A 26,431-nucleotide genomic window follows, 5' to 3' on the forward strand; every position below is an offset into this window, starting at 1 on the left:
TATGCATACTTCTGACTAAACAATCTTCCAATTGACTGCCATTTCTCCAGTAACAACTTCCCCTTTCAGTACATAACATTACATTTCCATTTAACTTAGCGACTTAAACCATTTCGTCTTGCCATGCCACACATCCAATATCCGAAACAAAGTAGGCAGCAAATTTATCCCTCATTTGTGCAACTTCCACTGTAGTCCTCAGAGGGCGATCTTGGTAATCCTGCAATGTGGTAGAAACAGGTTTGTCAAGTTCTAATTGTTGTCGCTCTTTCACCAGGATGTAATTGTGCAGAACAACACACGCTTTCACAACCTCGTCAATTGTCTCAGTTTTTAGATTGATGGCTGTTCCCAAAATGTGCCATTTAGATACCAGCGATCCAAAGGCACTCTCCACAGTTCTTCGTGCCCTTGTCAGTCGGTAGTTGTAAAGCCTTTTGGTGTGATTCAAGTCCCGACTTGAGTATGGTTTTATGAGGTTGGCACACATCTGAAACGCCTCATTCCCAACCACAACAAACAGCATTGGCTGTCCCTTCAGTGTTTGGAAGAGGTCGTGGCTGTGGAAAATTTAAATTATTCATATACAAACGTTGGCCCATGTCAGAGTTTTTGAAAGTCTGTGAGTCATTTCCTCGTCCAAATGAGCCAAAGTCCATGGCGACAAATCGATAGTCAACATCCGCAATCGCCATGAATGTGGGGAGGTTGAGCTGATGGACAGGTCTGTCTGTAGTAAGAGACAGAGAGATAGTGAAAAGGGTGTCATGTGGCAGTTTGACCAAAAGAGGGCAGTGGGGTGATTGTGTAACTGCCCTGGGTCAAGGTAACTGCCATTGGTCAAAGGTAACTGTCAGGTGATAGTGGGCGGGGCTACTGGTACTGGGAGTATAAGAGGTCAGGGAAGGTTCTGGAAAGTCCAGTCAGCCAAGGGGGCTCACTAGAGAGGAGGACCTGCTGTAGGAAGGAAGGTGGAAAAAACCTACAGAGAGTAACTGACAGTGGAGACGGTCACGGGGGGTGACCCAAAAGGACAGGAGTCGCTGACAGAGACTGTCTGTGAGTACCAAGTGTTCGGTGTAATTTGAAGGGTGAAACGCCGTGGTGGATGTGCCTAGGGCAGCCACGGTGGGAAGAGCCACGAAGGACACCACGAAGGTGACAAACTAAGAAGTGAAGGTACTCGGGCCTGCGAGCAAGAGAACAGTGAAAAATTCCTGTCAAGAATTGTGCTGGTCGTCAGAAAGGCGGCCAATAAAAGCGGAACCTGTTTAATATAACTCTTGTCTCTGTCTCGTGTCTGTCAGTGCCAAGAAGTGGGTAAACCCCCATTCCTGTTGGATCAGCAACTCCCCCTCACCTATCCTACATTTGGCGTAGTCGGCAGGATTAATTGCCATCAATGCAACACCTTCAATGGCAAGCCTGCTCCCAAGTACCCCAGGCCCCCAAGTTGTACGGGGTGACGAATTTTATTTATTTTTTTCTTTCTCTGTGGATTACAATTTGGGACTGTCCTCCGGATTTCTGGCTGCCAATAAGTAAAACCGGAGCAGAAAAGTGTACTGTTAAAAATGTCTGTGGCGATTTGGCGCCAAAAGGAAGCGCAGGAGTTTACAGCCACCTTGAACTACCAGGAAAGGCCGCTAGAGGAGCTGTTGCCGACCGTCTGTGCGGAGTCCTCGGGCCTGGAGGCTAGTCCTGCCGGACGGCGGGATGAGGATTTGCAGCGGACCTCAGATGATGGAACCGGGAGCTGCGGAGACCAGCGACCCCCCCCCTGGACCGACCCCTGGAAGAGCGGTGGAGCGGCCTGAGGGGAGCTGCGGCGCCGGGGAAGGTGAGTGTTACCCCGGCTCAGCCGGCGGTGCCACAGGCTGTTCCCGCCCCCACGGCCCATGCACGAGACAGGTCCCAGGGCCTCGACACCGGCCCTTGGCCTCCCCGCTCGCCAGCGCCCCGAGCTCCTGATGACTTCACAGCTCCTGCAGGACCGACCAACGCCCCCACCAGCGACCCCGAGCCGCCTCGTCCGATGGCGCCCCGTTCCACGTCGCTGGTGCTGAACAGACTTGTGGCCACCCCTACCGCGCTCCATCTTCCACCGGCGGCCTATCCACTGTGGCCTGCTGCCACTCCAGCCCCGCTCCAAGACGCCGCGGCGGTCGAGCCACCAGCTGCTGCAACCTACTCACCAACATCCGAGGTCGCAGCTACCCCCTTCTCAGCTGCAGCCAACTTGTCGGTACCGACAGCCGCCTCAGTTTCAACTGCGGCCTCCCCCGCGGCTGCCACTCCATCATCTGAGGCCTCGGCTGCGACCTACTCACCGGAGCATGCGGCCGCCTTGATCCCTGCTGCGGCCGACTGTACAGCCTACCCGATGACACCTGTGGCCGTTTCTGCCCCGTCCACTACTCCGGTTGCGGCCTGCTCCCCAATGTCTGCGGCCGCCTCTGCTCCACTCTCGGCTGCGGCCCGCTCACCGGACTCTGCGGCCTATACCGGACCCTCTGTTTGGGTTGCGGAGATTATTGGGAAGAAGAAGGCCAAGGAAAGGAAGGTGTGGGCGTTACTCCATGAGAGGGAGGAGACCGCCATGACTACCCCTCGATCATATGGGCGGTTTGTGCATTAACACCGCAAAAGGCTATAGGTTCATCCGGGACCTCGCCACCGGCCACAAAGTATACTTCAATGTGACTTCCATCAGACATGGACGGGCTCTGCGGGAGGGAGACCTGGTCTCCGATTACAAGGAATACTGCCCCTGCGGCTACTATGCGGTAGCAGTCATCACCTACCCTGAGGGGTACAAGCCCCCATAAAGAGATGAGGAGTCCTGGGTCTCGAGCATCAGGGACACTCGAGGCCCAGAGATATTGTTTGGCATTCCGGAGGCTCTAAGGCTGTGGAGTCCCCCTGTTTTGCCCTAACATCGGCCGCCAGGAGGTGGCCCGGAGCACCTGTATATTGGACTGCCGGGACTGTAGTGCACCGTTGCACAATGAGGGGGACTGTTCCACGTCCCCACAGGAAACATATCTGTTGTGAGCTCATTTTAGGGTTTGCCTCTGGCTTCTGGTGAGGGTTATGGAGCTGGCTGTGCTGACAGAGGAGTAGTGAGTTGTCTATCTGGACTCCCTCTGTTGGTGAAGGGAGGTAATGAAGCTGACCGGCCACCTGAGGAAGAGGACTGTGATTGGATATCAGGAATTTCTGATTGGATTTAAGGCAGCCGACTCCCTAGTTTCTTGCTGGTGACTTCTCCTAACTGTTGCTTCTGGTTTCCAGTTTGGTTCCTGCCTTCTTAAAGCTAAGTTTCATCTGCTATTGTTCATATGAGTTTTCGTCTGGTTTACTTAGTTTTTGTGTTCAGCCAGCCCTGGCTGGGACTGGACTGAATCCCCATTTTGTCTCTGATCAGTTGATCTCTTTTGCTCTGTCTTCAGAATATACCTGAGTGCTGATATAGGGAATTGAAGTCTAGCGACTTCAGGGCCTTTTTCTATCAGACGTATTGGATATTTTTTGGCAGGGTTTTTGCGTGATTGCAGACAGCAGCTTTTCTTTCCTGTCCTTTCTAGTTAGTGAGGGCCCCATCGTTTGCTCAGCCTATCTTTCTATCTGTGTTTGTGTTTTCATCTTGTTTCACCGACAATACATGTTGGGGGCTGTCTATTGCTTTGGGGTCTGCTCTGGGGCAGTTTGGATTTTCCCTTTCTTTCTTTAGGCTTATTTAGTTCTCCGGCCGTGACGAGGCGTCTAGGACCACGCTCCACGGCTACTGCTAGTTGTTGTGGATAGGATCAGGGGTCTGCAATCCGCTAGTTACCAACCTCTCCGGTTTTCTGGGCTTAGCTTGCTTTTTGTTTTTTCCTCCTCGGTGACTCATTCATAACACATCCTCCTGGTGCATCAGGAATGCTTAATGAGAAGTGTTTTACTTAAAGGAAGGGGGAGCACCCCTGTCCTCATTTAGATAATATTTTTTTTTTGTTTTGTTTGTTTGTTTGGGGGGTATTTTTTTTGTTTTGTTAAAAAGAAAAAAAGGGGTAAAAAGGCTAAAAAAAAAATGTTTTGATAAAACGTATTGCAAGAGATATGGTAAAGTGTGTGGTAAATTTGACATGTTGCAATGTTATAAAAATGTGTGTGCAACAGGTCCCGGGTACGAGATGTGACGAGGATGCCAAGTGTGACGTACTTAAGTTGGCAGGGCGACGAGACAGGAAGAGTGTAGACAGACAGTGGTCCGTGAGTCAAGCCCCAGTACCACATACCCTCAGACACTGATGATGACCTGACAGGCTGAATGGAAAAGAAGGTGACAGAAGGGGAGAAAAGTGGGAGGTATGTGTCAGGAACACCGCACTGTACTTGCTCACTGAGCCAGTGCGCGTGTCCTGAGTGTCAGGATCCTGTCAGCGCCGGCGTGCAGCCTCCACTGAGCAGGGACTCATCCGCACTGTAGGGGTACCGGGGTCAGGTACAGCCAGAAAGTACCGATGCACAGGACCTGTGGATGCTGAAGTTTAGCAAGAAGACACGGGACCTACGGTCATGTGACTGCAAGGGGGCGGGGCTTAGCGTCCTGCTTAGTGGGATGGAAAGACACTATACAGAATTACTCAGAGTCAGGCAAAACGGGGTTCATACACAGAGATAGCCGTAACGTACTAAGGATGAGACAGAGCGGATAGTCAGGGCCAAGCAGCAGTCAAAACCAAACAGACATAGAAGGTACCAAGCAGAATCAAAAGCAATATCCAGAGAACAGACCGAGTCATACACAGATTATCAAGCAACCAGCACACAGCACAAACACACTCAGGGGTCACCACACTATGCCAAGGGCAAGAGTATAACTGACAGGCATGGGAGCATCCTGAGGCTATAAGCAGCTTCTCCCAGAACCAGGGAGAGGCCACAATCATAGCCCCAGGTGTGCAGGTAAGCCTGCACCGGGATCATAACCTTTAACCCCAGAAATGCCAGTCATCAGCACTGGTTCCAGACATTAACCCCACGTGTGCGAGTCAAACCCGCACTGAGATCATGACAGTACCCCCCTCTCAACGGGGGGCCTCTGGACCCCCAGGCTCGCCCGGGTACTTAGCATGGAAAGCCCGCACCAGGCGATCAGCATGCATCAACCGGGCCGGTACCCAGGACCTGTCTTCCGGTCCATACCCCTTCCAATGAACCAGGTACTGTACCGACCGCCGTACCAACCTGGAATCTACGATATGACCAACCTCGTACTCCACCTGCCCCTCGACCAAAACAGGAGAAGCAGCAGACTCGGAGTCTCCCCGGACTGCTCAGTAGAGATTTGTGGAAGACGTTATGGATCTTGAAAGAGGGTGGAAGGCTCAGCCTATACGCCACTGGATTGATTTTTTCCACAATCTTGTATGGGCCAATGAATTTGGGCCCCAACTTGGCTGAAGGAACCTTCAACTTAATGTTTCGAGTGAAGAGCCAAACCTTGTCTCCAACCTGAAACATGGGCCCTAGTGTTCGTTTCCTGTCCGCGAAAAACTTATACCTGCCCTGAGACCTAGATATACTCCGCTGAACTTCTGCCCACGTATTCTGTAATCGCTGAACAGAGCCCTCAGTCCCGGGACACCCCGAGTGCAGACGAGAAAACTCACCAAAATGAGGACTGAACCCATAATTGATCAAAAAAGGAGTCATACCCGTGGATTGACTCACCCGACTATTGAAGGTAAATTCAGCCAACGGCAGTGCATTGCACCAGTCATTCTGTCTAGCAGAGGTTAGACACCTGAGGATCTGGTCCAGGGACTGGTTAGTGCGCTCCGTCTGACCATTGCTCTCAGGATGGTATGCAGACGAAAAGGACAGAGACATCCCTAATTTTTTGTAGAAAGCACGCCAAAACTTAGCCACAAATTGCACACCACGATCAGACACCACATTCAGGGGTAGCCCATGCAACCGGATCACATGCTGCACAAACAACCTGGACAACGTCTCAGCTGACGGTAGTGCGGACAGGGGTACAAAATGAGCCTGCTTAGAAAACCTGTCCACCGCTACCCATACCACTGTATTACCCTTAGATGGAGGGAGATTGGTAACAAAATCCATGGATAAGTGAGTCCATGGTCTTTCGGGCACTGCCGGCTATGAGAGCTTTTAGAACGAGCGCAGACCCCACAACCAGCAATGAATTTTTTTATGTCCGAACCAAGGGTAGGCCACCAGAAGATCCTAGCCACCGCCAGACGTGTGGCTGAAATACCAGGGTGAGCACTCAGCTTGGATTCATGGAACTCCTGCAAGAGTTTCAGGCGAAGTTACTCTGGGACAAACAACTTCCCCTCCGGCTTGGCCGCCGGGGCCCGCGACTGGGCCCCCTGAAACTCCCGTTCCAATTCAGATGAGACCTCTGCTATCACAACCCCAGGGTGAAGAATGGAGACGATGGCTCAGGGGGCGACACCGGCTGAAAATTGCACGAGAAGGCGTCAGCCTTGACATTCTTAGACCCTGGACGAAATGTAATCGTAAACTGAAAACGGGAAAAAAAAAGTGACCAATGGGCCTGTCTGGGGGTTAGTCTTTTAGCAGACTCAATGTATGACAAATTTTTGTGATCCGTGATCACCGTAACCGGGTGACTGGTCCCCTCCAAAAAGTGCCTCCATTCTTCAAACGCCAATTTGACCGCAAGAAGCTCTCTATTGCCTACGTCGTAATTTCTTTCCGCAGCAGAGAACTTCTTGGAAAAGAAAGCACATGGCCTGAGGTTGGTTAGAGTGGCAGGCCCTTGGGACAACACCGCCCCCACCCCCACCTCAGAGGCGTCCACTTCCACGACGAATGGTTTGGACGGATCTGGCTGTACTAACACAGGAGCAGACATAAAGCTTCTTTTCAGGGTCACAAAGGCCTCTTTTGCGAGTGAGGACCAGTTTCTCACATCTGCACCTTTACAAGTAAGATCTGTGAGTGGTTTGACCACCTGTGAAAACCCCCGAATAAATTTGCGGTAATAATTGGCGAACTCCAAGAAGCGCTGAAGACCCTTAAGGTCTCGGGGTTGCACCCAATCCGCAATGGCCTGCACCTTCTTGGGGTCCATGCGAAAACCTTCACAGGACACAATTAATCCCAAAAAAGACAATTCTTGAACAAAAAAACACATTTCTCCAATTTGGCATACAGATGATTTTCCCTCAGTCTTTGGAGAACGGTTCGTACATGATTCAGATGAGATTGACTGTCGTGTGAGTATATCAGAATATCGTCTAAGTAAATGACAACAAAACGACCAATGAGATCCGAGAATACCACGTTGATGAAATTCTGAAATATGGCTGGGGCATTGGTAAGACCAAACGGCATGACTAAATTTTCTAACAGTCCCTCGGTCGTGAGGAGCGCGGTTTTCCATTCATCCCCCTCCCGGACCCTTATCAAATTATATGTCCCCCGAAGATCCAGTTTAGAGAACCATTTTGCCCCTGAAAGTTGGCTACACAAGTCGGGAATCAACGGAAGGGGGTACGTATTTCGTACAGTTATCTTGTTCAGCTCACGAAAATCGAGGCAGGGACGTAAACCACCATCTTTTTTCTTAACAAAAAAAAACCCTGCTGCCACAGGTGAGACTGAGGGACCTATGTGTCCTTTGCGAAGACTCTCAGCAATGTAATCTTTCATGGCCAAGCGCTCAGGGCCAGATAAATTAAACAGACGGGCTTTAGGCAATTTAGCCCCCGGGACTAACTCGATAGCGCAGTCAAAGGGTCTATGTGGTGGCAACGTCTCGGCCTCGATTTCAAAGAACACATCTTCGAATTCTTTCAGGTACTCCGGAATACCTTCCAGCTCGACAGATGACACAGATACAGATTTAACAGGTTCAACCAATAGTGCAGACTTATCACATAACATCGAATCATTAAACCCCCACTGAACAATCTCCCCCGTTTTCCAGTTAATGACTGGGTTATGGCGTTGTAACCAGGGCATGTCCAACACCAATCCTGCTGGTAGATTGTCCAGAACCAAACAACTTAATTTTTCCACATGGGTAGCGCCCACTTTGAGTGAAAACAAGTCAGACAAAGAGAATTCCCTCTTTAGTGAGGGGGGAGGAGTCAATGGCCACCACTTTGATCGGAACCTTAAGTCTAACTGTCCCTATCTTACAGCGTGTGACCAACTGGGAGTCAATGAGATTGATGGATGATCCGCAGTCCACGAAAGCTGTAGAGTGAAAACAACAATCGTCCACTAACAGTTCCACATGAAGCAACACCTTAGAAAATGAGGAAAAGGATACCTGAGGGTCTGAGTAGTCTCCCCGCTGACTACCCAGACCTAGTCGTTTCCCGTCGACCGGGTTGAGGATGGACAATCAGGAAACTCCCTTTTCCAATGTCCCGTTTTACCACAGTAGAAGCATAACTGCTTTTCTCTCCGGCGTTGTCTCTCCTTTTCCTTCAGGGAGAGAGCCCCTATGTCCATGGGCACAGAAACAGTCTCTTTTCCACTAGGGAACAATGGAGTCTCCGCCTGCATCACCCCCCTGGCCCGCAGCCTGCGGTCCATCCGGACGGCCTGGGTCATGGTGTCCTCGAGTGAGTTAGGTGGGGGATGTAATGCCAAGGCATCCTGTAACTGCTCGGACAAGCCTCTGCGAAAGAGTCCTCGGAATACTTCGTCGTCCCAAGAGACCTCTGCGGTCCAGCGACGGAATTCTGTGCAAAACCACTCAGCCGAGTGTTTCCCCTTACAGACACTCATCACCATGTCCTCTGCCAATCACACTCGGTCCGGCTCATCATATATGTGCCCGAGGGCCTCAAAAAAACGCATTCACAGACACTCTCTCAGGGGCAGTGGGAGGGAGAAAGCCCAAGCTTGTGGGGACCCTCTTAACAGAAACATAATGACCCCTACCTTCTGACTTTCGTCCCCAGAGGAACGTGGCCTCAAACTATAGAAGAGTTTGCACCCCTCCATGAAGACCCTGAACTCCTTTTTGTTCCCAGAAAAAAAATCAGTCAGTTTAACAGGTGGTTCTGGGGACACCAAAACAACATCACTCGCCCCAGCCCCCAGAGACCCAGCAGCTAAAGCCCCCCGCACTGTCTCAGAAACCTGCTGCTGAGAACGAGCCAGAGCTTGCTGCTCCAGAGATAAACCCTGAAATATTTGACTCAGATTTTTCATTTGCTCAGCAAGAGATTGTATGGGATCCATATTTATCAGCAGAGAAAAAAAAAACAAAAACTTAATGGTCAGTTATAATGTCAGGAACACCGCACTGTACTTACGCACTGAGCCAGTGCGCATGTCCTGAGTGTCAGGATCCTGTCAGCGCTGGCGTGCAGCCTCCGCTGAGCAGGGACTCACCTGCACTGTAGGGGTACCGGGGTCAGGTACAGCCAGAAAATACCGATGAACAGGACCTGTGGATGCTGAAGTTTAGCAAGCAGACACGGGACCTACGGTCATGTGACTGCAAGGGGGCGGGGCTTAGCATCCTGCTTAGTGGGATGGAAAGACACTAAACAGAATTACTCAGAGTCAGGCAAAACGGGGTTCATACACAGAGATAGCCGTAACGTACCAAGGATGAGACAGAGCGGACAGTCAGGGCCAAGCAGCAATCAAAACCAAACAGACATAGAAGGTACCAAGCAGAACCCAAAGCAATATCCAGAGAACAGACCGAGTCATACACAGTTTATCAAGCAACCAGAACACAGCACAAACACACTCAGGGGTCACCACACTATGCCAAGGGCAAGAGTATAACTGACAGGGATGGGAGCGTCCTGAGGCTATAACAAGCCTCTCCCAGAACCAGGGAGAGGCCACAATCATAGCCCCATGTGTGCAGGTAAGCCTGCACCGGGATCACAACCTTTAACCCCAGAAATGCCAGTCATCAGCACTGGTTCCAGACATTAACCCCACGTGTGCGAGTCAAACCCGCACTGAGATCATGACAGTATGCATCCGTAGAGTAGTCCAGATGGACCTAACCCAACCTGAAAGAATTGTCATGGTGGCGTGCGCGCTGGCGAGTAACCCGTGAGTTACTTGGAGCACGATTGCTCCTGGTTTGGTTCAGCCCCTGCATATCGCGGGCCTGGCTCGACAACCGGTCCGACAAAAGGAGGTGGGGAAGTTTCAGAACGGAAAAGGAGATAAGATTGTCGGGGACGACAATGGATAAAGGAAGGAGAATGTGGGGAGGTTGAGCTGATGGACAGGTCTGTCTGTAGTAAGAGATAGATAGTGAAAAGGGTGTCATGTGGCAGTTTGACCATTAGAGGGCAGTGAGGAGTATAGGAGGGGGTGATTGTGTAACTGCCATGGGTCAAGGTAACTGCCATTGGTCAAAGGTAACTGTCAGGTGATAGTGGGCGGGGCTACTGGGAGCATAAGAGGTCAGGGAAGGTTCTGGAAAGTCCAGTCAGCCAAGGGGGCTCACTAGAGAGGAGGACCTGCTGTAGGGAGGAAGGTGGAAAAAACCTACAGAAAGTAATTGACAGTGGAGACGGTCACGGGGGGTGAACCAAAAGGACAGTAGTCGCTGACAGAGACGGTCTGTGAGTACCAAGTGTTCGGTGTAACTTGAAGGGTGAAACGCCCTGGTGGATATGCCTAGGGCAGCCACGGTGGGAAGAGCCACGAAGGACACCACGACGGTGACAAACTAAGAAGTGAAGGTACTCGAGCCTGCGAGCAAGAGAACAGTGAAAAATTCCTGTCAAGAATTGTGCTGGTCGTCAGAAAGGTGGCCAATAAAAGCGGAACCTGTTGAATATAACTCTTGTCTCTGTCTCGTGTCTGTCGGCGCCAAGAAGTGGGTCACCCCCCATTCTTGTTGGATCAGCAATTCCCCCTCATCTATCCTACATGAGAACAATGGAAAAGTATTTTTGTAATTGAAATAGTCAGATCCACTTCCAGCAGGTTTCCTAATACGAATATTTTTGTCATCCCCAGCCCCCAAACAGTTTGGAAAATTACAAATGTCCTGGAATTTTGCAGCATTTTCCAGCCAGAGTTCAGTTGAGGATTGGGGGTGGAATTCTTCATGCAAAAGGTCACAAAGCATGGCAGGTGTCTCCAACAATCCCAGAAAGCGTGGACACTCCAATGCGGAATTGAAAATGTAAAGATGATAAGGTCTCTCCGGTAGCCAGGAATCTGCCGAACAGAAAATGGAAAAAAAATTAAGTACATGACTTTTATAGCAATAATAATAACGATGTGTTTGATTTTCAAAATTACGTAACTCATTGTCACCAACAGACGTTACTCAGCAGGAATTGCTCGACGTAGCTGTGTGTCCTGCCTGGTGATGAATCCCCGGACACGTAGCAGCAAGTCATTGAAGCTCTGTTCTGTCTTCTCGTGTACTCAAAAAACTTTTCGGGGTTTTCACGTAGCTCAGGGTACAATGGAGTGGTAGGCACCACGGCTTTTTCGGACTGCTAAGATGGGGTGTTGCCAATAACGACATCTTCTCCGTCTTTCTCTTCTTCACAAGCAAAAGGCAAGAGCCAATTTCAATGACAAATCAAGATGAAGAAGGAAGCTCTCCACGCTAAGATCCATCTTGAAGCTGGATACAGTGTGTCTATATATACAAATTCCATGAGACATGCCCATTGGGTGTCTGGTGTCAAGGAAAATACTGGAAAATCATTGGAAATATTGAGCGCATGTGCAGAAACAATGCATGCTAAAACTCATATAAACGCATGCACACGCAGCACTTTTTTGCCATCATGCGTAAGATAATGCGGATAAAAACGCTGCTTAAACATGCGTTTTGCATGCGGATGATACGCTGAGGACTCAAACGCTAATGGGAACCTAGCCTAAGTCAGTGCCGGGGGCACGATTACATCCACCGTTCTATACACAGAGCGGTGACCAAACTCATGCTGGAGCTACCCCCATAACTGGGACCCAAACTCTGGTAGCAGGAATAAAGTTCATTTCCTCTCTTAAAGGGAAGGTGCCACAATTTTACATTATGTGAAAAAAAAAATTAAGTAACAAAACATGTAGTTTCAGCAAAGTTGTACTAACTAGGATTTATATTTTTCTTGTAATAATGTTTTAATGTAGCCACTGAGCGCTTCCATCTTGATTTGCAGATCTGTGGAGGACTCATAAAGTCTGCAAATATGGCCGTCCCTGGACGAAGGATACATAGACGGTTCCGACCCTATCTCTAACATTGCAGCCTCATTAGCAGTGAACTGGGCACACCCCTGTGGGCTGCACAATTCACTGCTTTAGGTGTGGCTGGGCGCCATTTTACTGTAGCCCAGTGCAATCCCCTGAGCATCTCTTACCCTCTATCACAGGATCACTTGTGGCATAGCAGGTCCAGGCTCTGCACTGTGCCTCCTGCTGCACTGTGTCCTTCTGCTCTGTCTCCGCCTCCCCACTCACACACAGTCCCAGTGATCTCCGGTACTCTGGCACCTTTGCTTTTATGGCTGTCTGAGGAGGACAGTGACATATACAGCCCAAAGTCTAGTGTATCGTTGGGGGAGGGGGGCAGTTTCACCAGTGTGGGCATATCTGTAATCCTCTCCTGTGTGATACAGTCTGATGAGCCATGTATCTAATCCTCTCCTGTGTGATACAGTCTGCTGAGCCATGTATCTAATCCTCTCCTGTGTGATACAGTCTGCTGAGATGTGAATTTATTCCTCCCCTGTGTGATACAGTCGGCTGAGCCGTGTATCTAATCCTCCCGTGTGATACTGTCTGCAGAGCCGTGTATCTAATCCTCCCGTGTGATACTGTCTGCAGAGCCGTGTATCTAATCCTATCCTGTGTGATACTGTCTGCAGAGCCGTTTATCTAATCCTCTCCTGTGTGATACTGTGTGCTGAGCCGTGTATCTAATCCTCCCCTGTGAGATACTGTGTGCTGAGCCGCGCATCTAATCCTCTCCTGTGTGATACTGACTGCTGGGCCATGTATCTAATCCCATCCTGTGTGATACTGATTGCTGAGCCGTATATCTAATCCTCTCCTGTGTGATACAGTCTGCTGAGCCATGTATCTAATCCTCTCCTGTGTGATACAGTCTGCTGAGCCGTGTATTTAATCCTCCCCTGTGTGATACTCTGCTGAGTCGTGTATCTAATCCTTCCCTGTGTGATACTGTCTGCAGAGCCGTGTATCTAATCCTATCCTGTGTAATACTGTCTGCAGAGCCATGTATCTAATCCTCTCCTGTGTGATACTGTGTGCTGAGCCGTGTATCTAATCCTCCCCTGTGTGATACTGTCTGCAGAGCCGTGTATCTAATCCTATCCTGTGTAATACTGTCTGCAGAGCCATTTATCTAATCCTCTCCTGTGTGACACTGTGTGCTGAGCCATGTATCTAATCCTCTCCTGTGTGATACTGACAGCTGAGCCATGTATCTAATCCTTTCCTGTGTGATACTGTCTGCTGAGCCGTGTATCTAATGCTATCCTGTGTGATACTGTCTGCAGAGCCATTTAATCCTCTCCTGTGTGATACTGTGTGCTGAGCCGTGTATCTAATCCTCCCATGTGAGATACTGTCTGCTTAGCCGTGCATCTAATCCTCTCATGTGTGATACTGACTGCTGGGCCGTGTATCTAATCCTATCCTGTGTGATACAGTCTGCTGAGCCGTGTATCTAATCCTCTCCTGTGTGTTACTGACTGCTGAGCCGTGTATCTAATCCTATCCTGTGATACTGTGTGCTGAGCTGTGTATCTAATCCTATCCTGTGTGATACTGTCTGCAGAGCCGTTTATCTAATCCTCTCCTGTGTGATACTGTGTGCTGAGCTGTGTATTTAATCCTCCCCTGTGTGATACAGTCTGCTGAGCCACGTATCTAATCCTCCCGTGTGATACTGTCTGCAGAGCCGTGTATCTAATCCTATCCTGTGTGACACTGACTGCTGAGCCGTGTATCTAATCCTATCCTGTGTGTTACTAACTGCTGAGCCGTGTATCTAATCCTCTCCTGTGTGTTACTGACTGCTGAGCCGTATATCTAATCCTCTCCTGTGTGTTACTAACTGCTGAGCCGTGTATCTAATCCTCTCCTGTGTGTTACTGACTGCTGAGCCGTGTATCTAATCCTATCCTGTGTGATACTGACTGCTGAGCCGTGTATCTAATCCTATCCTGTGTGATACTGTGTGCTGAGCCGTGTATCTAATCCTATCTTGTGTGATACTGTGTGCTGAGCCGTGTATCTAATCCTCTCCTGTGTGTTACTGACTGCTGAGCCGTGTATCTAATCCTATCCTGTGTGATACTGACTGCTGAGCCGTGTATCTAATCCTATCCTGTGTGATACTGACTGCTGAGCCGTGTATCTAATCCTCTCCTGTGTTACTGACTGCTGAGCTGTGTGTCTAATCCTATCCTGTGTGATACTGACTGCTGAGCCGTGTATCTAATCATCTCCTGTGTGTTACTGACTGCTGAGCTGTATGTCTAATCCTCTCCTGTGTGTTACTGACTGCTGAGCTGTGTATCTAATCCTATCCTGTGTGATACTGACTGCTGAGCCGTGTATCTAATCCTCTCCTGTGTTACTGACTGCTGAGCCGTGTATCTAATCCTATCCTGTATGTTACTGACTGCTGAGCCGTGTATCTAATCCTATCCTGTGTGTTACTGACTGCTGAGCCATGTATCTAATCCTATCGTGTGTTACTGACTGCTGAGCCATATATCTAATCCTCTCCTGTGTTACTGACTGCTGAGCTGTGTATCTAATCCTATCCTGTGATACTGACTGCTGAGCCGTGTATCTAATCCTATCCTGTGTGATACTGACTGCTGAGCCGTGTATCTAATCCTATCCTGTGTGTTACTGACTGCTGAGCCGTGTATCTAATCCTATCCTGTGTGTTACTGACTGCTGTGCCATGTATCTAATCCTATGCTGTGTTACTGACTGCTGAGCCGTATATCTAATCCTCTCCTGTGTTACTGACTGCTGAGCTGTGTATCTAATCCTATCCTATGTGATACTGACTGCTGAGCCGTGTATCTTATCCTATCCTGTGTGATACTGACTGCTGAGCCGTATATCTAATCCTCTCCTGTGTGTTACTGACTGCTGAGCCGTATATCTAATCCTCTCCTGTGTGTTACTTACTGCTGAGCCGTGTATCTAATGCTATCCTGTGTGATACTGACTGCTGAGCCGTGTATCTAATACTCTCCTGTGTGTTACTGACTGCTGAGCTGTGTATCTAATCCTATCCTGTGTGATACTGACTGCTGAGCCGTGTATCTAATCCTCTCCTGTGTGTTACTGACTGCTGAGCCGTATATCTATTCCTATCCTGTGTGTTACTGACTGCTGAGCTGTGTATCTAATCCTATCCTGTGTGTTACTGACTGCTGAGCCGTGTATCTAATCCTATCCTGTGTGATACTGAATGCTGAGCCGTGTATCTAATCCTATCCTGTGTGTTACTGACTGCTGAGCCGTGTATCTAATCCTCTCCTGTTACTGACTGCTGAGCCGTGTATCTAATCCTCTCCTGTGTGATACTGTGTGCTGAGCCGTGTATCTAATCCTATCTTGTGTGATACTATGTGCTGAGCCGTGTATCTAATCCTCTCCTGTGTGTTACTGACTGCTGAGCCGTGTATCTAATCCTATCCTGTGTGATACTGACTGCTGAGCCGTGTATCTAATCCTCTCCTGTGTGTTACTGACTGCTGAGCCGTGTATCTAATCCTATCCTGTGTGATACTGTGTGCTGAGCCGTGTATCTAATCCTATCCTGTGTGATACTGTGTGCTGAGCCATGTATCTAATCCTCTCCTGTGTGATACTGTGTGCTGAGCCGTGTATCTAATCCTATCCTGTGTGTTACGGACTGCTGAGCCGTGTATCTAATCCTATCCTGTGTGATACTGACTGCTGAGCCGTGTATCTAATCCTATCCTGTGTGTTACTGACTGCTGAGCCGTGTATCTAATCCTCTCCTGTGTGATACTGACAGCTGAGCCGTGTATCTAATCCTTTCCTGTGTGATACTGTCTGCTGAGCCGTGTATCTAATGCTATCCTGTGTGATACTGTCTGCAGAGCCATTTAATCCTCTCCTGTGTGATACTGTGTGCTGAGCCGTGTATCTAATCCTCCCATGTGATACTGTCTGCTTAGCCGTGCATCTAATCCTCTCATGTGTGATACTGACTGCTGGGCCGTGTATCTAATCCTATCCTGTGTGTTACTGACTGCTGAGCCGTGTATCTAATCCTATCCTGTGTGTTACTGACTGCTGTGCCATGTATCTAATCCTATGCTGTGTTACTGACTGCTGAGCCGTATATCTAATCCTCTCCTGTGTTACTGACTGCTGAGCTGTGTATCTAATCCTATCCTATGTGATACTGACTGCTGAGCCGTGTATCTTATCCTATCCTGTGTGATACTGACTGCTGAGCCGTATATCTAATCCTCTCCTGTGTGTTACTGACTGCTGAGCCGTATATCTAATCCTCTCCTGTGTGTTACTTACTGCTGAGCCGTGTATCTAATGCTATCCTGTGTGATACTGACTGCTGAGCCGTTTATCTAATACTCTCCTGTGTGTTACTGACTGCTGAGCTGTGTATCTAATCCTATCCTGTGTGATACTGACTGCTGAGCCGTGTATCTAATCCTCTCCTGTGTGTTACTGACTGCTGAGCCGTATATCTATTCCTATCCTGTGTGTTACTGACTGCTGAGCTGTGTATCTAATCCTATCCTGTGTGTTACTGACTGCTGAGCCGTGTATCTAATCCTATCCTGTGTGATACTGAATGCTGAGCCGTGTATCTAATCCTATCCTGTGTGTTACTGACTGCTGAGCCGTGTATCTAATCCTCTCCTGTTACTGACTGCTGAGCCGTGTATCTAATCCTCTCCTGTGTGATACTGTGTGCTGAGCCGTGTATCTAATCCTATCTTGTGTGATACTATGTGCTGAGCCGTGTATCTAATCCTCTCCTGTGTGTTACTGACTGCTGAGCCGTGTATCTAATCCTATCCTGTGTGATACTGACTGCTGAGCCGTGTATCTAATCCTCTCCTGTGTGTTACTGACTGCTGAGCCGTGTATCTAATCCTATCCTGTGTGATACTGTGTGCTGAGCCGTGTATCTAATCCTATCCTGTGTGATACTGTGTGCTGAGCCGTGTATCTAATCCTCTCCTGTGTGATACTGTGTGCTGAGCCGTGTATCTAATCCTATCCTGTGTGTTACGGACTGCTGAGCCGTGTATCTAATCCTATCCTGTGTGATACTGACTGCTGAGCCGTGTATCTAATCCTATCCTGTGTGTTACTGACTGCTGAGCCGTGTATCTAATCCTCTCCTGTGTGATACTGACAGCTGAGCCGTGTATCTAATCCTTTCCTGTGTGATACTGTCTGCTGAGCCGTGTATCTAATGCTATCCTGTGTGATACTGTCTGCAGAGCCATTTAATCCTCTCCTGTGTGATACTGTGTGCTGAGCCGTGTATCTAATCCTCCCATGTGAGATACTGTCTGCTTAGCCGTGCATCTAATCCTCTCATGTGTGATACTGACTGCTGGGCCGTGTATCTAATCCTATCCTGTGTGATACAGTCTGCTGAGCCGTGTATCTAATCCTCTCCTGTGTGTTACTGACTGCTGAGCCGTGTATCTAATCCTATCCTGTGATACTGTGTGCTGAGCTGTGTATCTAACCCTATCCTGTGTAATACAGTCTGCTGAGCTGTGTATTTAATCCTCCCCTGTGTGATACAGTCTGCTGAGCCACGTATCTAATCCTCCCGTGTGATACTGTCTGCAGAGCCGTGTATCTAATCCTATCCTGTGTGACACTGACTGCTGAGCCGTGTATCTAATCCTATCCTGTGTGTTACTAACTGCTGAGCCGTATATCTAATCATCTCCTGTGTGTTACTGACTGCTGAGCCGTGTATCTAATCCTATCCTGTGTGATACTGACTGCTGAGCCGTGTATCTAATCCTATCCTGTGTGATACTGTGTGCTGAGCCGTGTATCTAATCCTATCTTGTGTGATACTGTGTGCTGAGCCGTGTATCTAATCCTCTCCTGTGTGTTACTGACTGCTGAGCCGTGTATCTAATCCTATCCTGTGTGATACTGACTGCTGAGCCGTGTATCTAATCCTATCCTGTGTGATACTGACTGCTGAGCCGTGTATCTAATCCTCTCCTGTGTTACTGACTGCTGAGCTGTGTGTCTAATCCTATCCTGTGTGATACTGACTGCTGAGCCGTGTATCTAATCATCTCATGTGTGTTACTGACTGCTGAGCCGTATGTCTAATCCTCTCCTGTGTGTTACTGACTGCTGAGCTGTGTATCTAATCCTATCCTGTGTGATACTGACTGCTGAGCCGTGTATCTAATCCTCTCCTGTGTTACTGACTGCTGAGCCGTGTATCTAATCCTATCCTGTATGTTACTGACTGCTGAGCCGTGTATCTAATCCTATCCTGTGTGTTACTGACTGCTGAGCCATGTATCTAATCCTATCCTGTGTGTTACTGACTGCTGAGCCATATATCTAATCCTCTCCTGTGTTACTGACTGCTGAGCCGTGTATCTTATCCTATCCTGTGTGATACTGACTGCTGAGCCGTGTATCTAATCCTCTCCTGTGTGTTACTGACTGCTGAGCCGTGTATCTAATCCTCTCCTGTGTGTTACTGACTGCTGAGCCGTATATCTAATCCTCTCCTGTGTGATACTGACTGCTGAGCCGTGTATCTAATCCTCTCCTGTGTTACTGACTGCTGAGCTGTGTGTCTAATCCTATCCTGTGTGATACTGACTGCTGAGCCGTGTATCTAATCATCTCATGTGTGTTACTGACTGCTGAGCCGTATGTCTAATCCTCTCCTGTGTGTTACTGACTGCTGAGCTGTGTATCTAATCCTATCCTGTGTGATACTGACTGCTGAGCCGTGTATCTAATCCTCTCCTGTGTTACTGACTGCTGAGCCGTGTATCTAATCCTATCCTGTATGTTACTGACTGCTGAGCCGTGTATCTAATCCTATCCTGTGTGTTACTGACTGCTGAGCCATGTATCTAATCCTATCCTGTGTGTTACTGACTGCTGAGCCATATATCTAATCCTCTCCTGTGTTACTGACTGCTGAGCCGTGTATCTTATCCTATCCTGTGTGATACTGACTGCTGAGCCGTGTATCTAATCCTCTCCTGTGTGTTACTGACTGCTGAGCCGTGTATCTAATCCTCTCCTGTGTGTTACTGACTGCTGAGCCGTATATCTAATCCTCTCCTGTGTGTTACTGACTGCTGAGCCGTATATCTAATCCTCTCCTGTGTGTTACTTACTGCTGAGCCGTGTATCTAATGCTATCCTGTGTGATACTGACTGCTGAGCCGTGTATCTAATACTCTCCTGTGTGTTACTGACTGCTGAGCTGTGTATCTAATCCTATCTTGTGTGATACTGACTGCTGAGCTGTGTATCTAATACTATCCTGTATGTTACTGACTGCTGAGCCGTGTATCTAATCCTATCCTGTGTGTTACTGACTGCTGAGCCATGTATCTAATCCTATCCTGTGTGTTACTGACTACTGAGCCGTATATCTATTCCTATCCTGTGTGTTACTGACTGCTGAGCTGTGTATCTAATCCTATCCTGTGTGTTACTGACTGCTGAGCCGTGTATCTAATCCTATCCTGTGTGATACTGAATGCTGAGCCGTGTATCTAATCCTATCCTGTGTGTTACTGACTGCGGAGCCGTGTATCTAATCCTCTCCTGTTTGTTACTGACTGCTGAGCCGTGTATCTAATCCTCTCCTGTGTGATACTGTGTGCTGAGCCGTGTATCTAATCCTATCTTGTGTGATACTATGTGCTGAGCCGTGTATCTAATCCTCTCATGTGTGTTACTGACTGCTGAGCCGTGTATCTAATCCTATCCTGTGTGATACTGACTGCTGAGCCGTGTATCTAATCCTCTCCTGTGTGTTACTGACTGCTGAGCCGTGTATCTAATCCTATCCTGTGTGATACTGTGTGCTGAGCCGTGTATCTAATCCTATCCTGTGTGATACTGTGTGCTGAGCCGTGTATCTAATCCTCTCCTGTGTGATACTGTGTGCTGAGCCGTGTATCTAATCCTATCCTGTGTGTTACTGACTGCTGAGCCGTGTATCTAATCCTCTCATGTGTGTTACTGACTGCTGAGCCGTGTATCTAATCCTATAATGTGTGCTACTGACTGCTGAGCCGTATATCTAATCCTCTCCTGTGTGTTACTGACTGCTGAGCTGTGTATCTAATCTTATCCTGTGTGATACTGACTGCTGAGCTGTGTATCTAATACTATCCTGTATGTTACTGACTGCTGAGCCGTGTATCTAATCCTATCCTGTGTGTTACTGACTGCTGAGCCATGTATCTAATCCTATCCTGTGTGATACTGACTGCTCATCCGTGTATCTAATCCTATCCTGTGTGTTACTGACTGCTGAGCCATGTATTTAATCCTCTCCTGTGTGTTACTGACTGCTGAGCCGTGTATCTAATCCTCTCCTGTGTGTTAATGACTGCTGAGCCGTATATCTAATCCTCTCCTGTGTGTTACTGACTGCTGATCCGTATATCTAATCCTCTCCTGTGTGTTACTGACTACTGAGACATGTATCTAATCCTATCCTGTGTGATACTGACTGCTGAGCCGTGTATCTAATCCTATCCTGTGTGATACTGTGTGCTGAGCCGTGTATCTAATCCTATCTTTTGTGATACTGTGTGCTGAGCCGTGTATCTAATCCTCTCCTGTGTGTTACTGACTGCTGAGCCGTGTATCTAATCCTATCCTGTGTGATACTGACTGCTGAGCCGTGTATCTAATCCTCTCCTGTGTGTTACTGACTGCTGAGCCGTATGTCTAATCCTCTCTTGTGTGTTACTGACTGCTGAGCCGTGTATCTAATCCTATCCTGTGTGATACTGACTGCTGAGCCGTGTATCTAATCCTATCCTGTGTGATATTGACTGCTGAGCCGTGTATCTAATCCTATCCTGTGTGATACTGACTGCTGAGCCGTGTATCTAATCATATCCTGTGTGTTAGTGACTGTTGAGCCGTGTATCTAATCCTATCCTGTGTGATACTGTGTGCTGAGCCGTGTATCTAATCCTCTCGTGTGATACTGACTGCTGAGCCGTGTATCTAATCCTATACTGTGTGATACTGTGTGCTGAGCCATGTATCTAATCCTATCCTGTGTGATACTGTGTGCTGAGCCGTGTATCTAATCCTATCTTTTGTGATACTGTGTGCTGAGCCGTGTATCTAATCCTCTCCTGTGTGTTACTGACTGCTGAGCTGTGTGTCTAATCCTATCCTGTGTGATACTGACTGCTGAGCCGTGTATCTAATCCTCTCCTGTGTGTTACTGACTGCTGAGCCGTATGTCTAATCCTCTCTTGTGTGTTACTGACTGCTGAGCCGTGTATCTAATCCTATCCTGTGTGATACTGACTGCTAAGCCGTGTATCTAATCCTATCCTGTGTGATATTGACTGCTGAGCCGTGTATCTAATCCTATCCTGTGTGATACTGACTGCTGAGCCGTGTATCTAATCCTATCCTGTGTGTTAGTGACTGTTGAGCCGTGTATCTAATCCTATCCTGTGTGATACTGTGTGCTGAGCCGTGTATCTAATCCTCTCGTGTGATACTGACTGCTGAGCCGTGTATCTAATCCTATACTGTGTGATACTGTGTGCTGAGCCGTGTATCTAATCCTATCCTGTGTGATACTGTGTGCTGAGCCGTGTATCTAATCCTCTCCTGTGTGTTACTGACTGCTGAGCCGTGTATCTAATCCTATCCTGTGTGATACTGACTGCTGAGCCGTGTATCTAATCCTATCCTGTGTGTTACTGACTGCTGAGCCGTGTATCTAATCCTCTCCTGTGTGTTACTTACTGCTGAGCCGCATATCTAATCCTCTCCTGTGTTTTACTGACTGCTGAGCCGTGTATCTAATCCTATACTGTGTGATACTGTGTGCTGAGCCGTGTATCTAATCCTATCCTGTGTGATACTGTGTTCTGAGCCGTGTATCTAATCCTCTCCTGTGTGTTACTGACTGCTGAGCCGTGTATCTAATCCTATCCTGTGTGATACTGACTGCTGAGCCGTGTATCTAATCCTATCCTGTGTGTTACTGAATGCTGAGCCGTGTATCTAATCCTATCCTGTGTGTTACTGACTGCTGAGCCGCATATCTAATCCTCTCCTGTGTTTTACTGACTGCTGAGCCGTGTATCTAATCCTATCCTGTGTGATACTGACTGCTGAGCTGTGTGTCTAATCCTATCCTGTGTGATACTGACTGCTGAGCCGTGTATCTAATCCTCTCCTGTGTGTTACTGACTGCTGAGCTGTATGTCTAATCCTCTCCTGTGTGTTACGGACTCCTGAGCTGTGTATCTAATCCTATCCTGTGTGTTACTGACTGCTGAGCCGTGTATCTAATACTCTCCTGTGTGTTAATGACTGCTGAGCTGTGTATCTAATCCTATCCTGTGTGATACTGACTGCTGAGCTGTGTATCTAATACTATCCTGTATGTTACTGACTGCTGAGCCGTGTATCTAATCCTATCCTGTGTGTTACTGACTGCTGAGCCATGTATCTAATCTTATCCTGTGTGTTACTGACTGCTGAGCCGTGTATCTAATCCTCTCCTGTGTGTTACTGACTGCTGAGCTGTGTATCTAATCCTCTCCTGTGTGTTATTGACTGCTGAGCCGTGTATCTAATCCTATCCTGTGTGATACTGTGTGCTAAGCCGTGTATCTAATCCTATCCTGTGTGTTACTGACTGCTGAGCCGTGTATCTAATCCTCTCCTGTGTGTTACTGACTGCTGAGCCGTGTATCTAATCCTCTCCTGTGTGTTACTGACTGCTGAGCCGTGTATCTAATCATATCCTGTTACTGACTGCTGAGCCGTATATCTAATCCTCTCCTGTGTGTTACTGACTGCTGAGCCGTGTATCTAATCCTATCCTGTGTGATACTGACTGCTGAGCCGTGTATCTAATCTTATCCTGTGTGATACTGACTGCTGAACAGTGTATCTAATCCTCTCCTGTGTTACTGACTGCTGAGCCGTATATCTAATCCTATTCTGTGTGATACTGACTGCTGAGCCGTGTATCTAATCCTCTCCTGTGTGATACAGTGTGCTGAGCTGTGTATCTAATCCTCTCCTGTGTGATACTGACTGCTGAGCCGTACATCTTATCCTCTCCTGTGTGATACAGTCTGCTGAGCCGTGTATCTAATCCTTTCCTGTGTGTTACTGCTCTCCTGAAATACTCTGTGCAACTGTCACCCTGCTGGTTTTATGTGTGATCTACATGGTGGTATGGTGTATGATCTATATGGAGGAATTATGTGTGAAGTATATGGCGGTATTATGTGTGAACGCTATGGCAGTATTATCTGCCGAAAGGGGACCCATTCTAGGGTGGTTCTCGCTGAGCACCTGCACATGGGTCTGGAGTAATAGAGGGGGCAGCATTGCCCTCAAGTTAGGTGCCGTCAGGGGTCTAATTTTTATCGTTACTATAAGGCTACATTTCCCCCCCCCCCCCCCCCCCCCGAGTCTGCTTCCCAGCGTCACCCCGGACTGCGCCTGTCGCCTCACTTTCACACATCGCCAGGACAGGATCTGAGGAGGGGAATGGGGTCTTTGCATGCAAAGTCTGGATCAGAACGGCCATCAATCAGCAGAAATGTTTCCTGGATTTCTGTGGAGCAGTCTATATGTACAATCCCTGGCTGCTCCACGCACCGAACAGGGTGCCCCCCATAGACCAGCACACTGCTCTCCTGAAATACTCTGTGCTGCTGTCACCCTGCTCCTCCACCATATATCTCCCTCTGTGACCTCCCATAGACCAGCACACTGCTCTCCTGAAATACTCTGTGCTGCTGACAGCCTGCTCCTTCCACCATATATCTCCTCTGTGACCTCGCATAGACCAGCACACTACTCTCCTGAAATATTCTGTGCTGCTGGCACCCTGCTCTTTCCACCATATATCTCCTCTGGGACCCCCCATAGACCCAGCACACTGCTCTCCTGAAATACTCTGTGCTGCCATCACCCTGCTTCCTCCACCATATAGCTATCAGAATCCTTGCTGCCTGCCATCCTCGGTGACTGTCTACTTGTCAGTAACTTTGCAGTCACCATAAAAATGGCTGCTCACTGTGTTCCTAGATGTCATCCTCTCATATCCCTTAGCAAACACCCAGAAGGGGAGGAGAGGAGTGACATCTCATCCATGTCAGCAGACTCCGCCCATAATTACTGCAGGGCAGTAATGTGAGCTAGTTGTGCACTAGGTTTTTGTGTCAAATTTCAGTAGCTGCCCCCCCCCCAGTGTTAACAAGTGGAAATGCCAAACTTTTTAAAATTATTTTTCATATTTTACTAAATTAAAAGCTAATTATAATATTTTTTAAGAAAATGTAAACATTAATTCTTTAAATTATTTCAATTGCTGAAAAAAATCTTTTTGATGGCACCTTCCCTTTAAGTGGGGGTCTAAGTACAGGCGTGGGGGCAGGTTCAGAATGCCATTAACCCCATATCTGCAGGTTAATAGTTTTTTCCCTTAAGGCTGGCAAGCACTTTTTTATGTTAAATGTTATGTGGTCTAGAAGAAAACAAAAGCAAAGAAGATTTACCTGAATCTGAATTAGTCATTTTCTCTACCCACTCAGATGCCATCAGTTGCTTTGATTGCAGAGGTTTTCCTAAACCATCGTCAATTGAATCTAGAATCCAAGACTGAGGATGTTTCACAAAGCCAAGACAACAAAATGGCTTCACCTCTAAAAAAATGACGTATCCAGAATGGTTGCTCTGATCCCAAACATCTTTTATTGTGAGAGTGTAAAACTCGTTTTCTGATTTGCAGTCTCCCAGGTGGACAAATATGATGCCTTTCAAATAGTTCTTGATAAAGATTTCAAGATCTAATTTTTCAGTTCCTCTTGAACAACCGTGTATTACTTTGTCATCATCTACGCCGATAATCAAGCATCCTCCATCACAGTTTCCAAATGCCGAGACATATTCCCTACATACTTCTCTGATACGAGTTTTAACCTTATCTGTCCTAAAATCTTTGAGTTCCACATGATCTGATTCTCCAAGCTCCAGCTCTTCACCTAGACATAGAAACTCTTTAGCCATCAAGCTTTGTACACCATGTTGCCAATCACATGTGACAGTAGAAAAACGAGATCTTTTTGCTTTTCCTCGCTTTTTTTTTTCTATAACGTTCCTTACTTGCATAGCATTTAAGATTTCCTTTGAGGTGAGGTTTCGTGTATATAAACCAGTATCTAGAGTGCAAAGTTTAGGATAATCTTTTTGCGTATTCCAAGTTTTAACAAATATAATTAAATTTGATCCTTCCTGTGAGAAATCACAGAATTCCTTTACATCAGATTTATACACAAGTTCACGCAATATCTCTTCAAGGTCCTGGCCTAACCCATCTTTCTTGTAAGTGAAATCTTCATGAGAGCTTTCAATCAATACTATTCCTCCTCCAGAATTTAGTAAGGCACAGACAGCTTTAGTTATATTTTCTCTCTCCTGGGTACGTTTTTCTTTGCTCATTTTATTCCTTTTACGTTCACCCAGCACAGCTTTGCCCACATTAAGCAGTCTATCAGGGTACTTTAACTTTTGGGATAAATAATGGTCACTAGGGAGTAAAAAAACAACAAACAAAAAAAAAAACAACAGCTGTTACCAATGTCACCAATAATTAATTCATAATACAGTTAGGTCCATATATATTTGGATAGAGACAACATTTTTCTAATTTTGGTTCTAGACATTACTACAATGAATTTTAAACAAAACAATTCAGATGCAGTTGAAGTTCAGACTTTCAGCTTTCATTTGAGGGTATCCACATTAAAATCGGATGAAGGGTTTAGGAGTTTCAGCTCCTTAACATGTGCCACCCTGTTTTTAAAGGGACCAAAAGTAATTGGACAATTGACTCCAAGGCTATTTCATGGACAGGTGTGGGCAATCCCTTCGTTATGTCATTCTCAATTAAGCAGATAAAAGGCCTGGAGTTGATTTGAGGTGTGGTGCTTGCATTTGGAAGGTTTTTCTGTGAAGGAGACATTCGGTCAAAGGAGCTCTCCATGCAGGTGAAACAAGCCATCCTTAAGGCCTCTTTCACACTTCAGTTTTTCGCATCAGTTATAATCCGCCAAAAAGGCAGACAAGCGGATCCGTCCTCAACTGATGTGAACGGATGGCACAGGATCCGTTTTTAGAC

The 26,431-nt window shown here is 47.6% G+C and overlaps 1 protein-coding gene across 1 annotated transcript in view; it reads right to left on the reverse strand.

Moving 5' to 3' along the window:
- Positions 1–26,431, reverse strand: part of LOC141087786 (schlafen family member 9-like) — a 176,917-nt gene that overhangs the window by 20,786 nt on the left and 129,700 nt on the right. Inside the window, exon 4 of the mRNA XM_073573635.1 lies at positions 24,810–25,840. Within this exon, the coding sequence (XP_073429736.1) occupies positions 24,810–25,840 (1,031 nt within the window). The remainder of the gene's footprint in view (positions 1–24,809; positions 25,841–26,431) is intronic.

This window comes from Dendrobates tinctorius, unplaced genomic scaffold (assembly GCF_039654945.1).
Source record: "Dendrobates tinctorius isolate UK_male_01 unplaced genomic scaffold, ASM3965494v1 ptg000007l, whole genome shotgun sequence".
In the NCBI taxonomy this organism is placed as follows: Eukaryota; Metazoa; Chordata; class Amphibia; order Anura; family Dendrobatidae; genus Dendrobates; species Dendrobates tinctorius.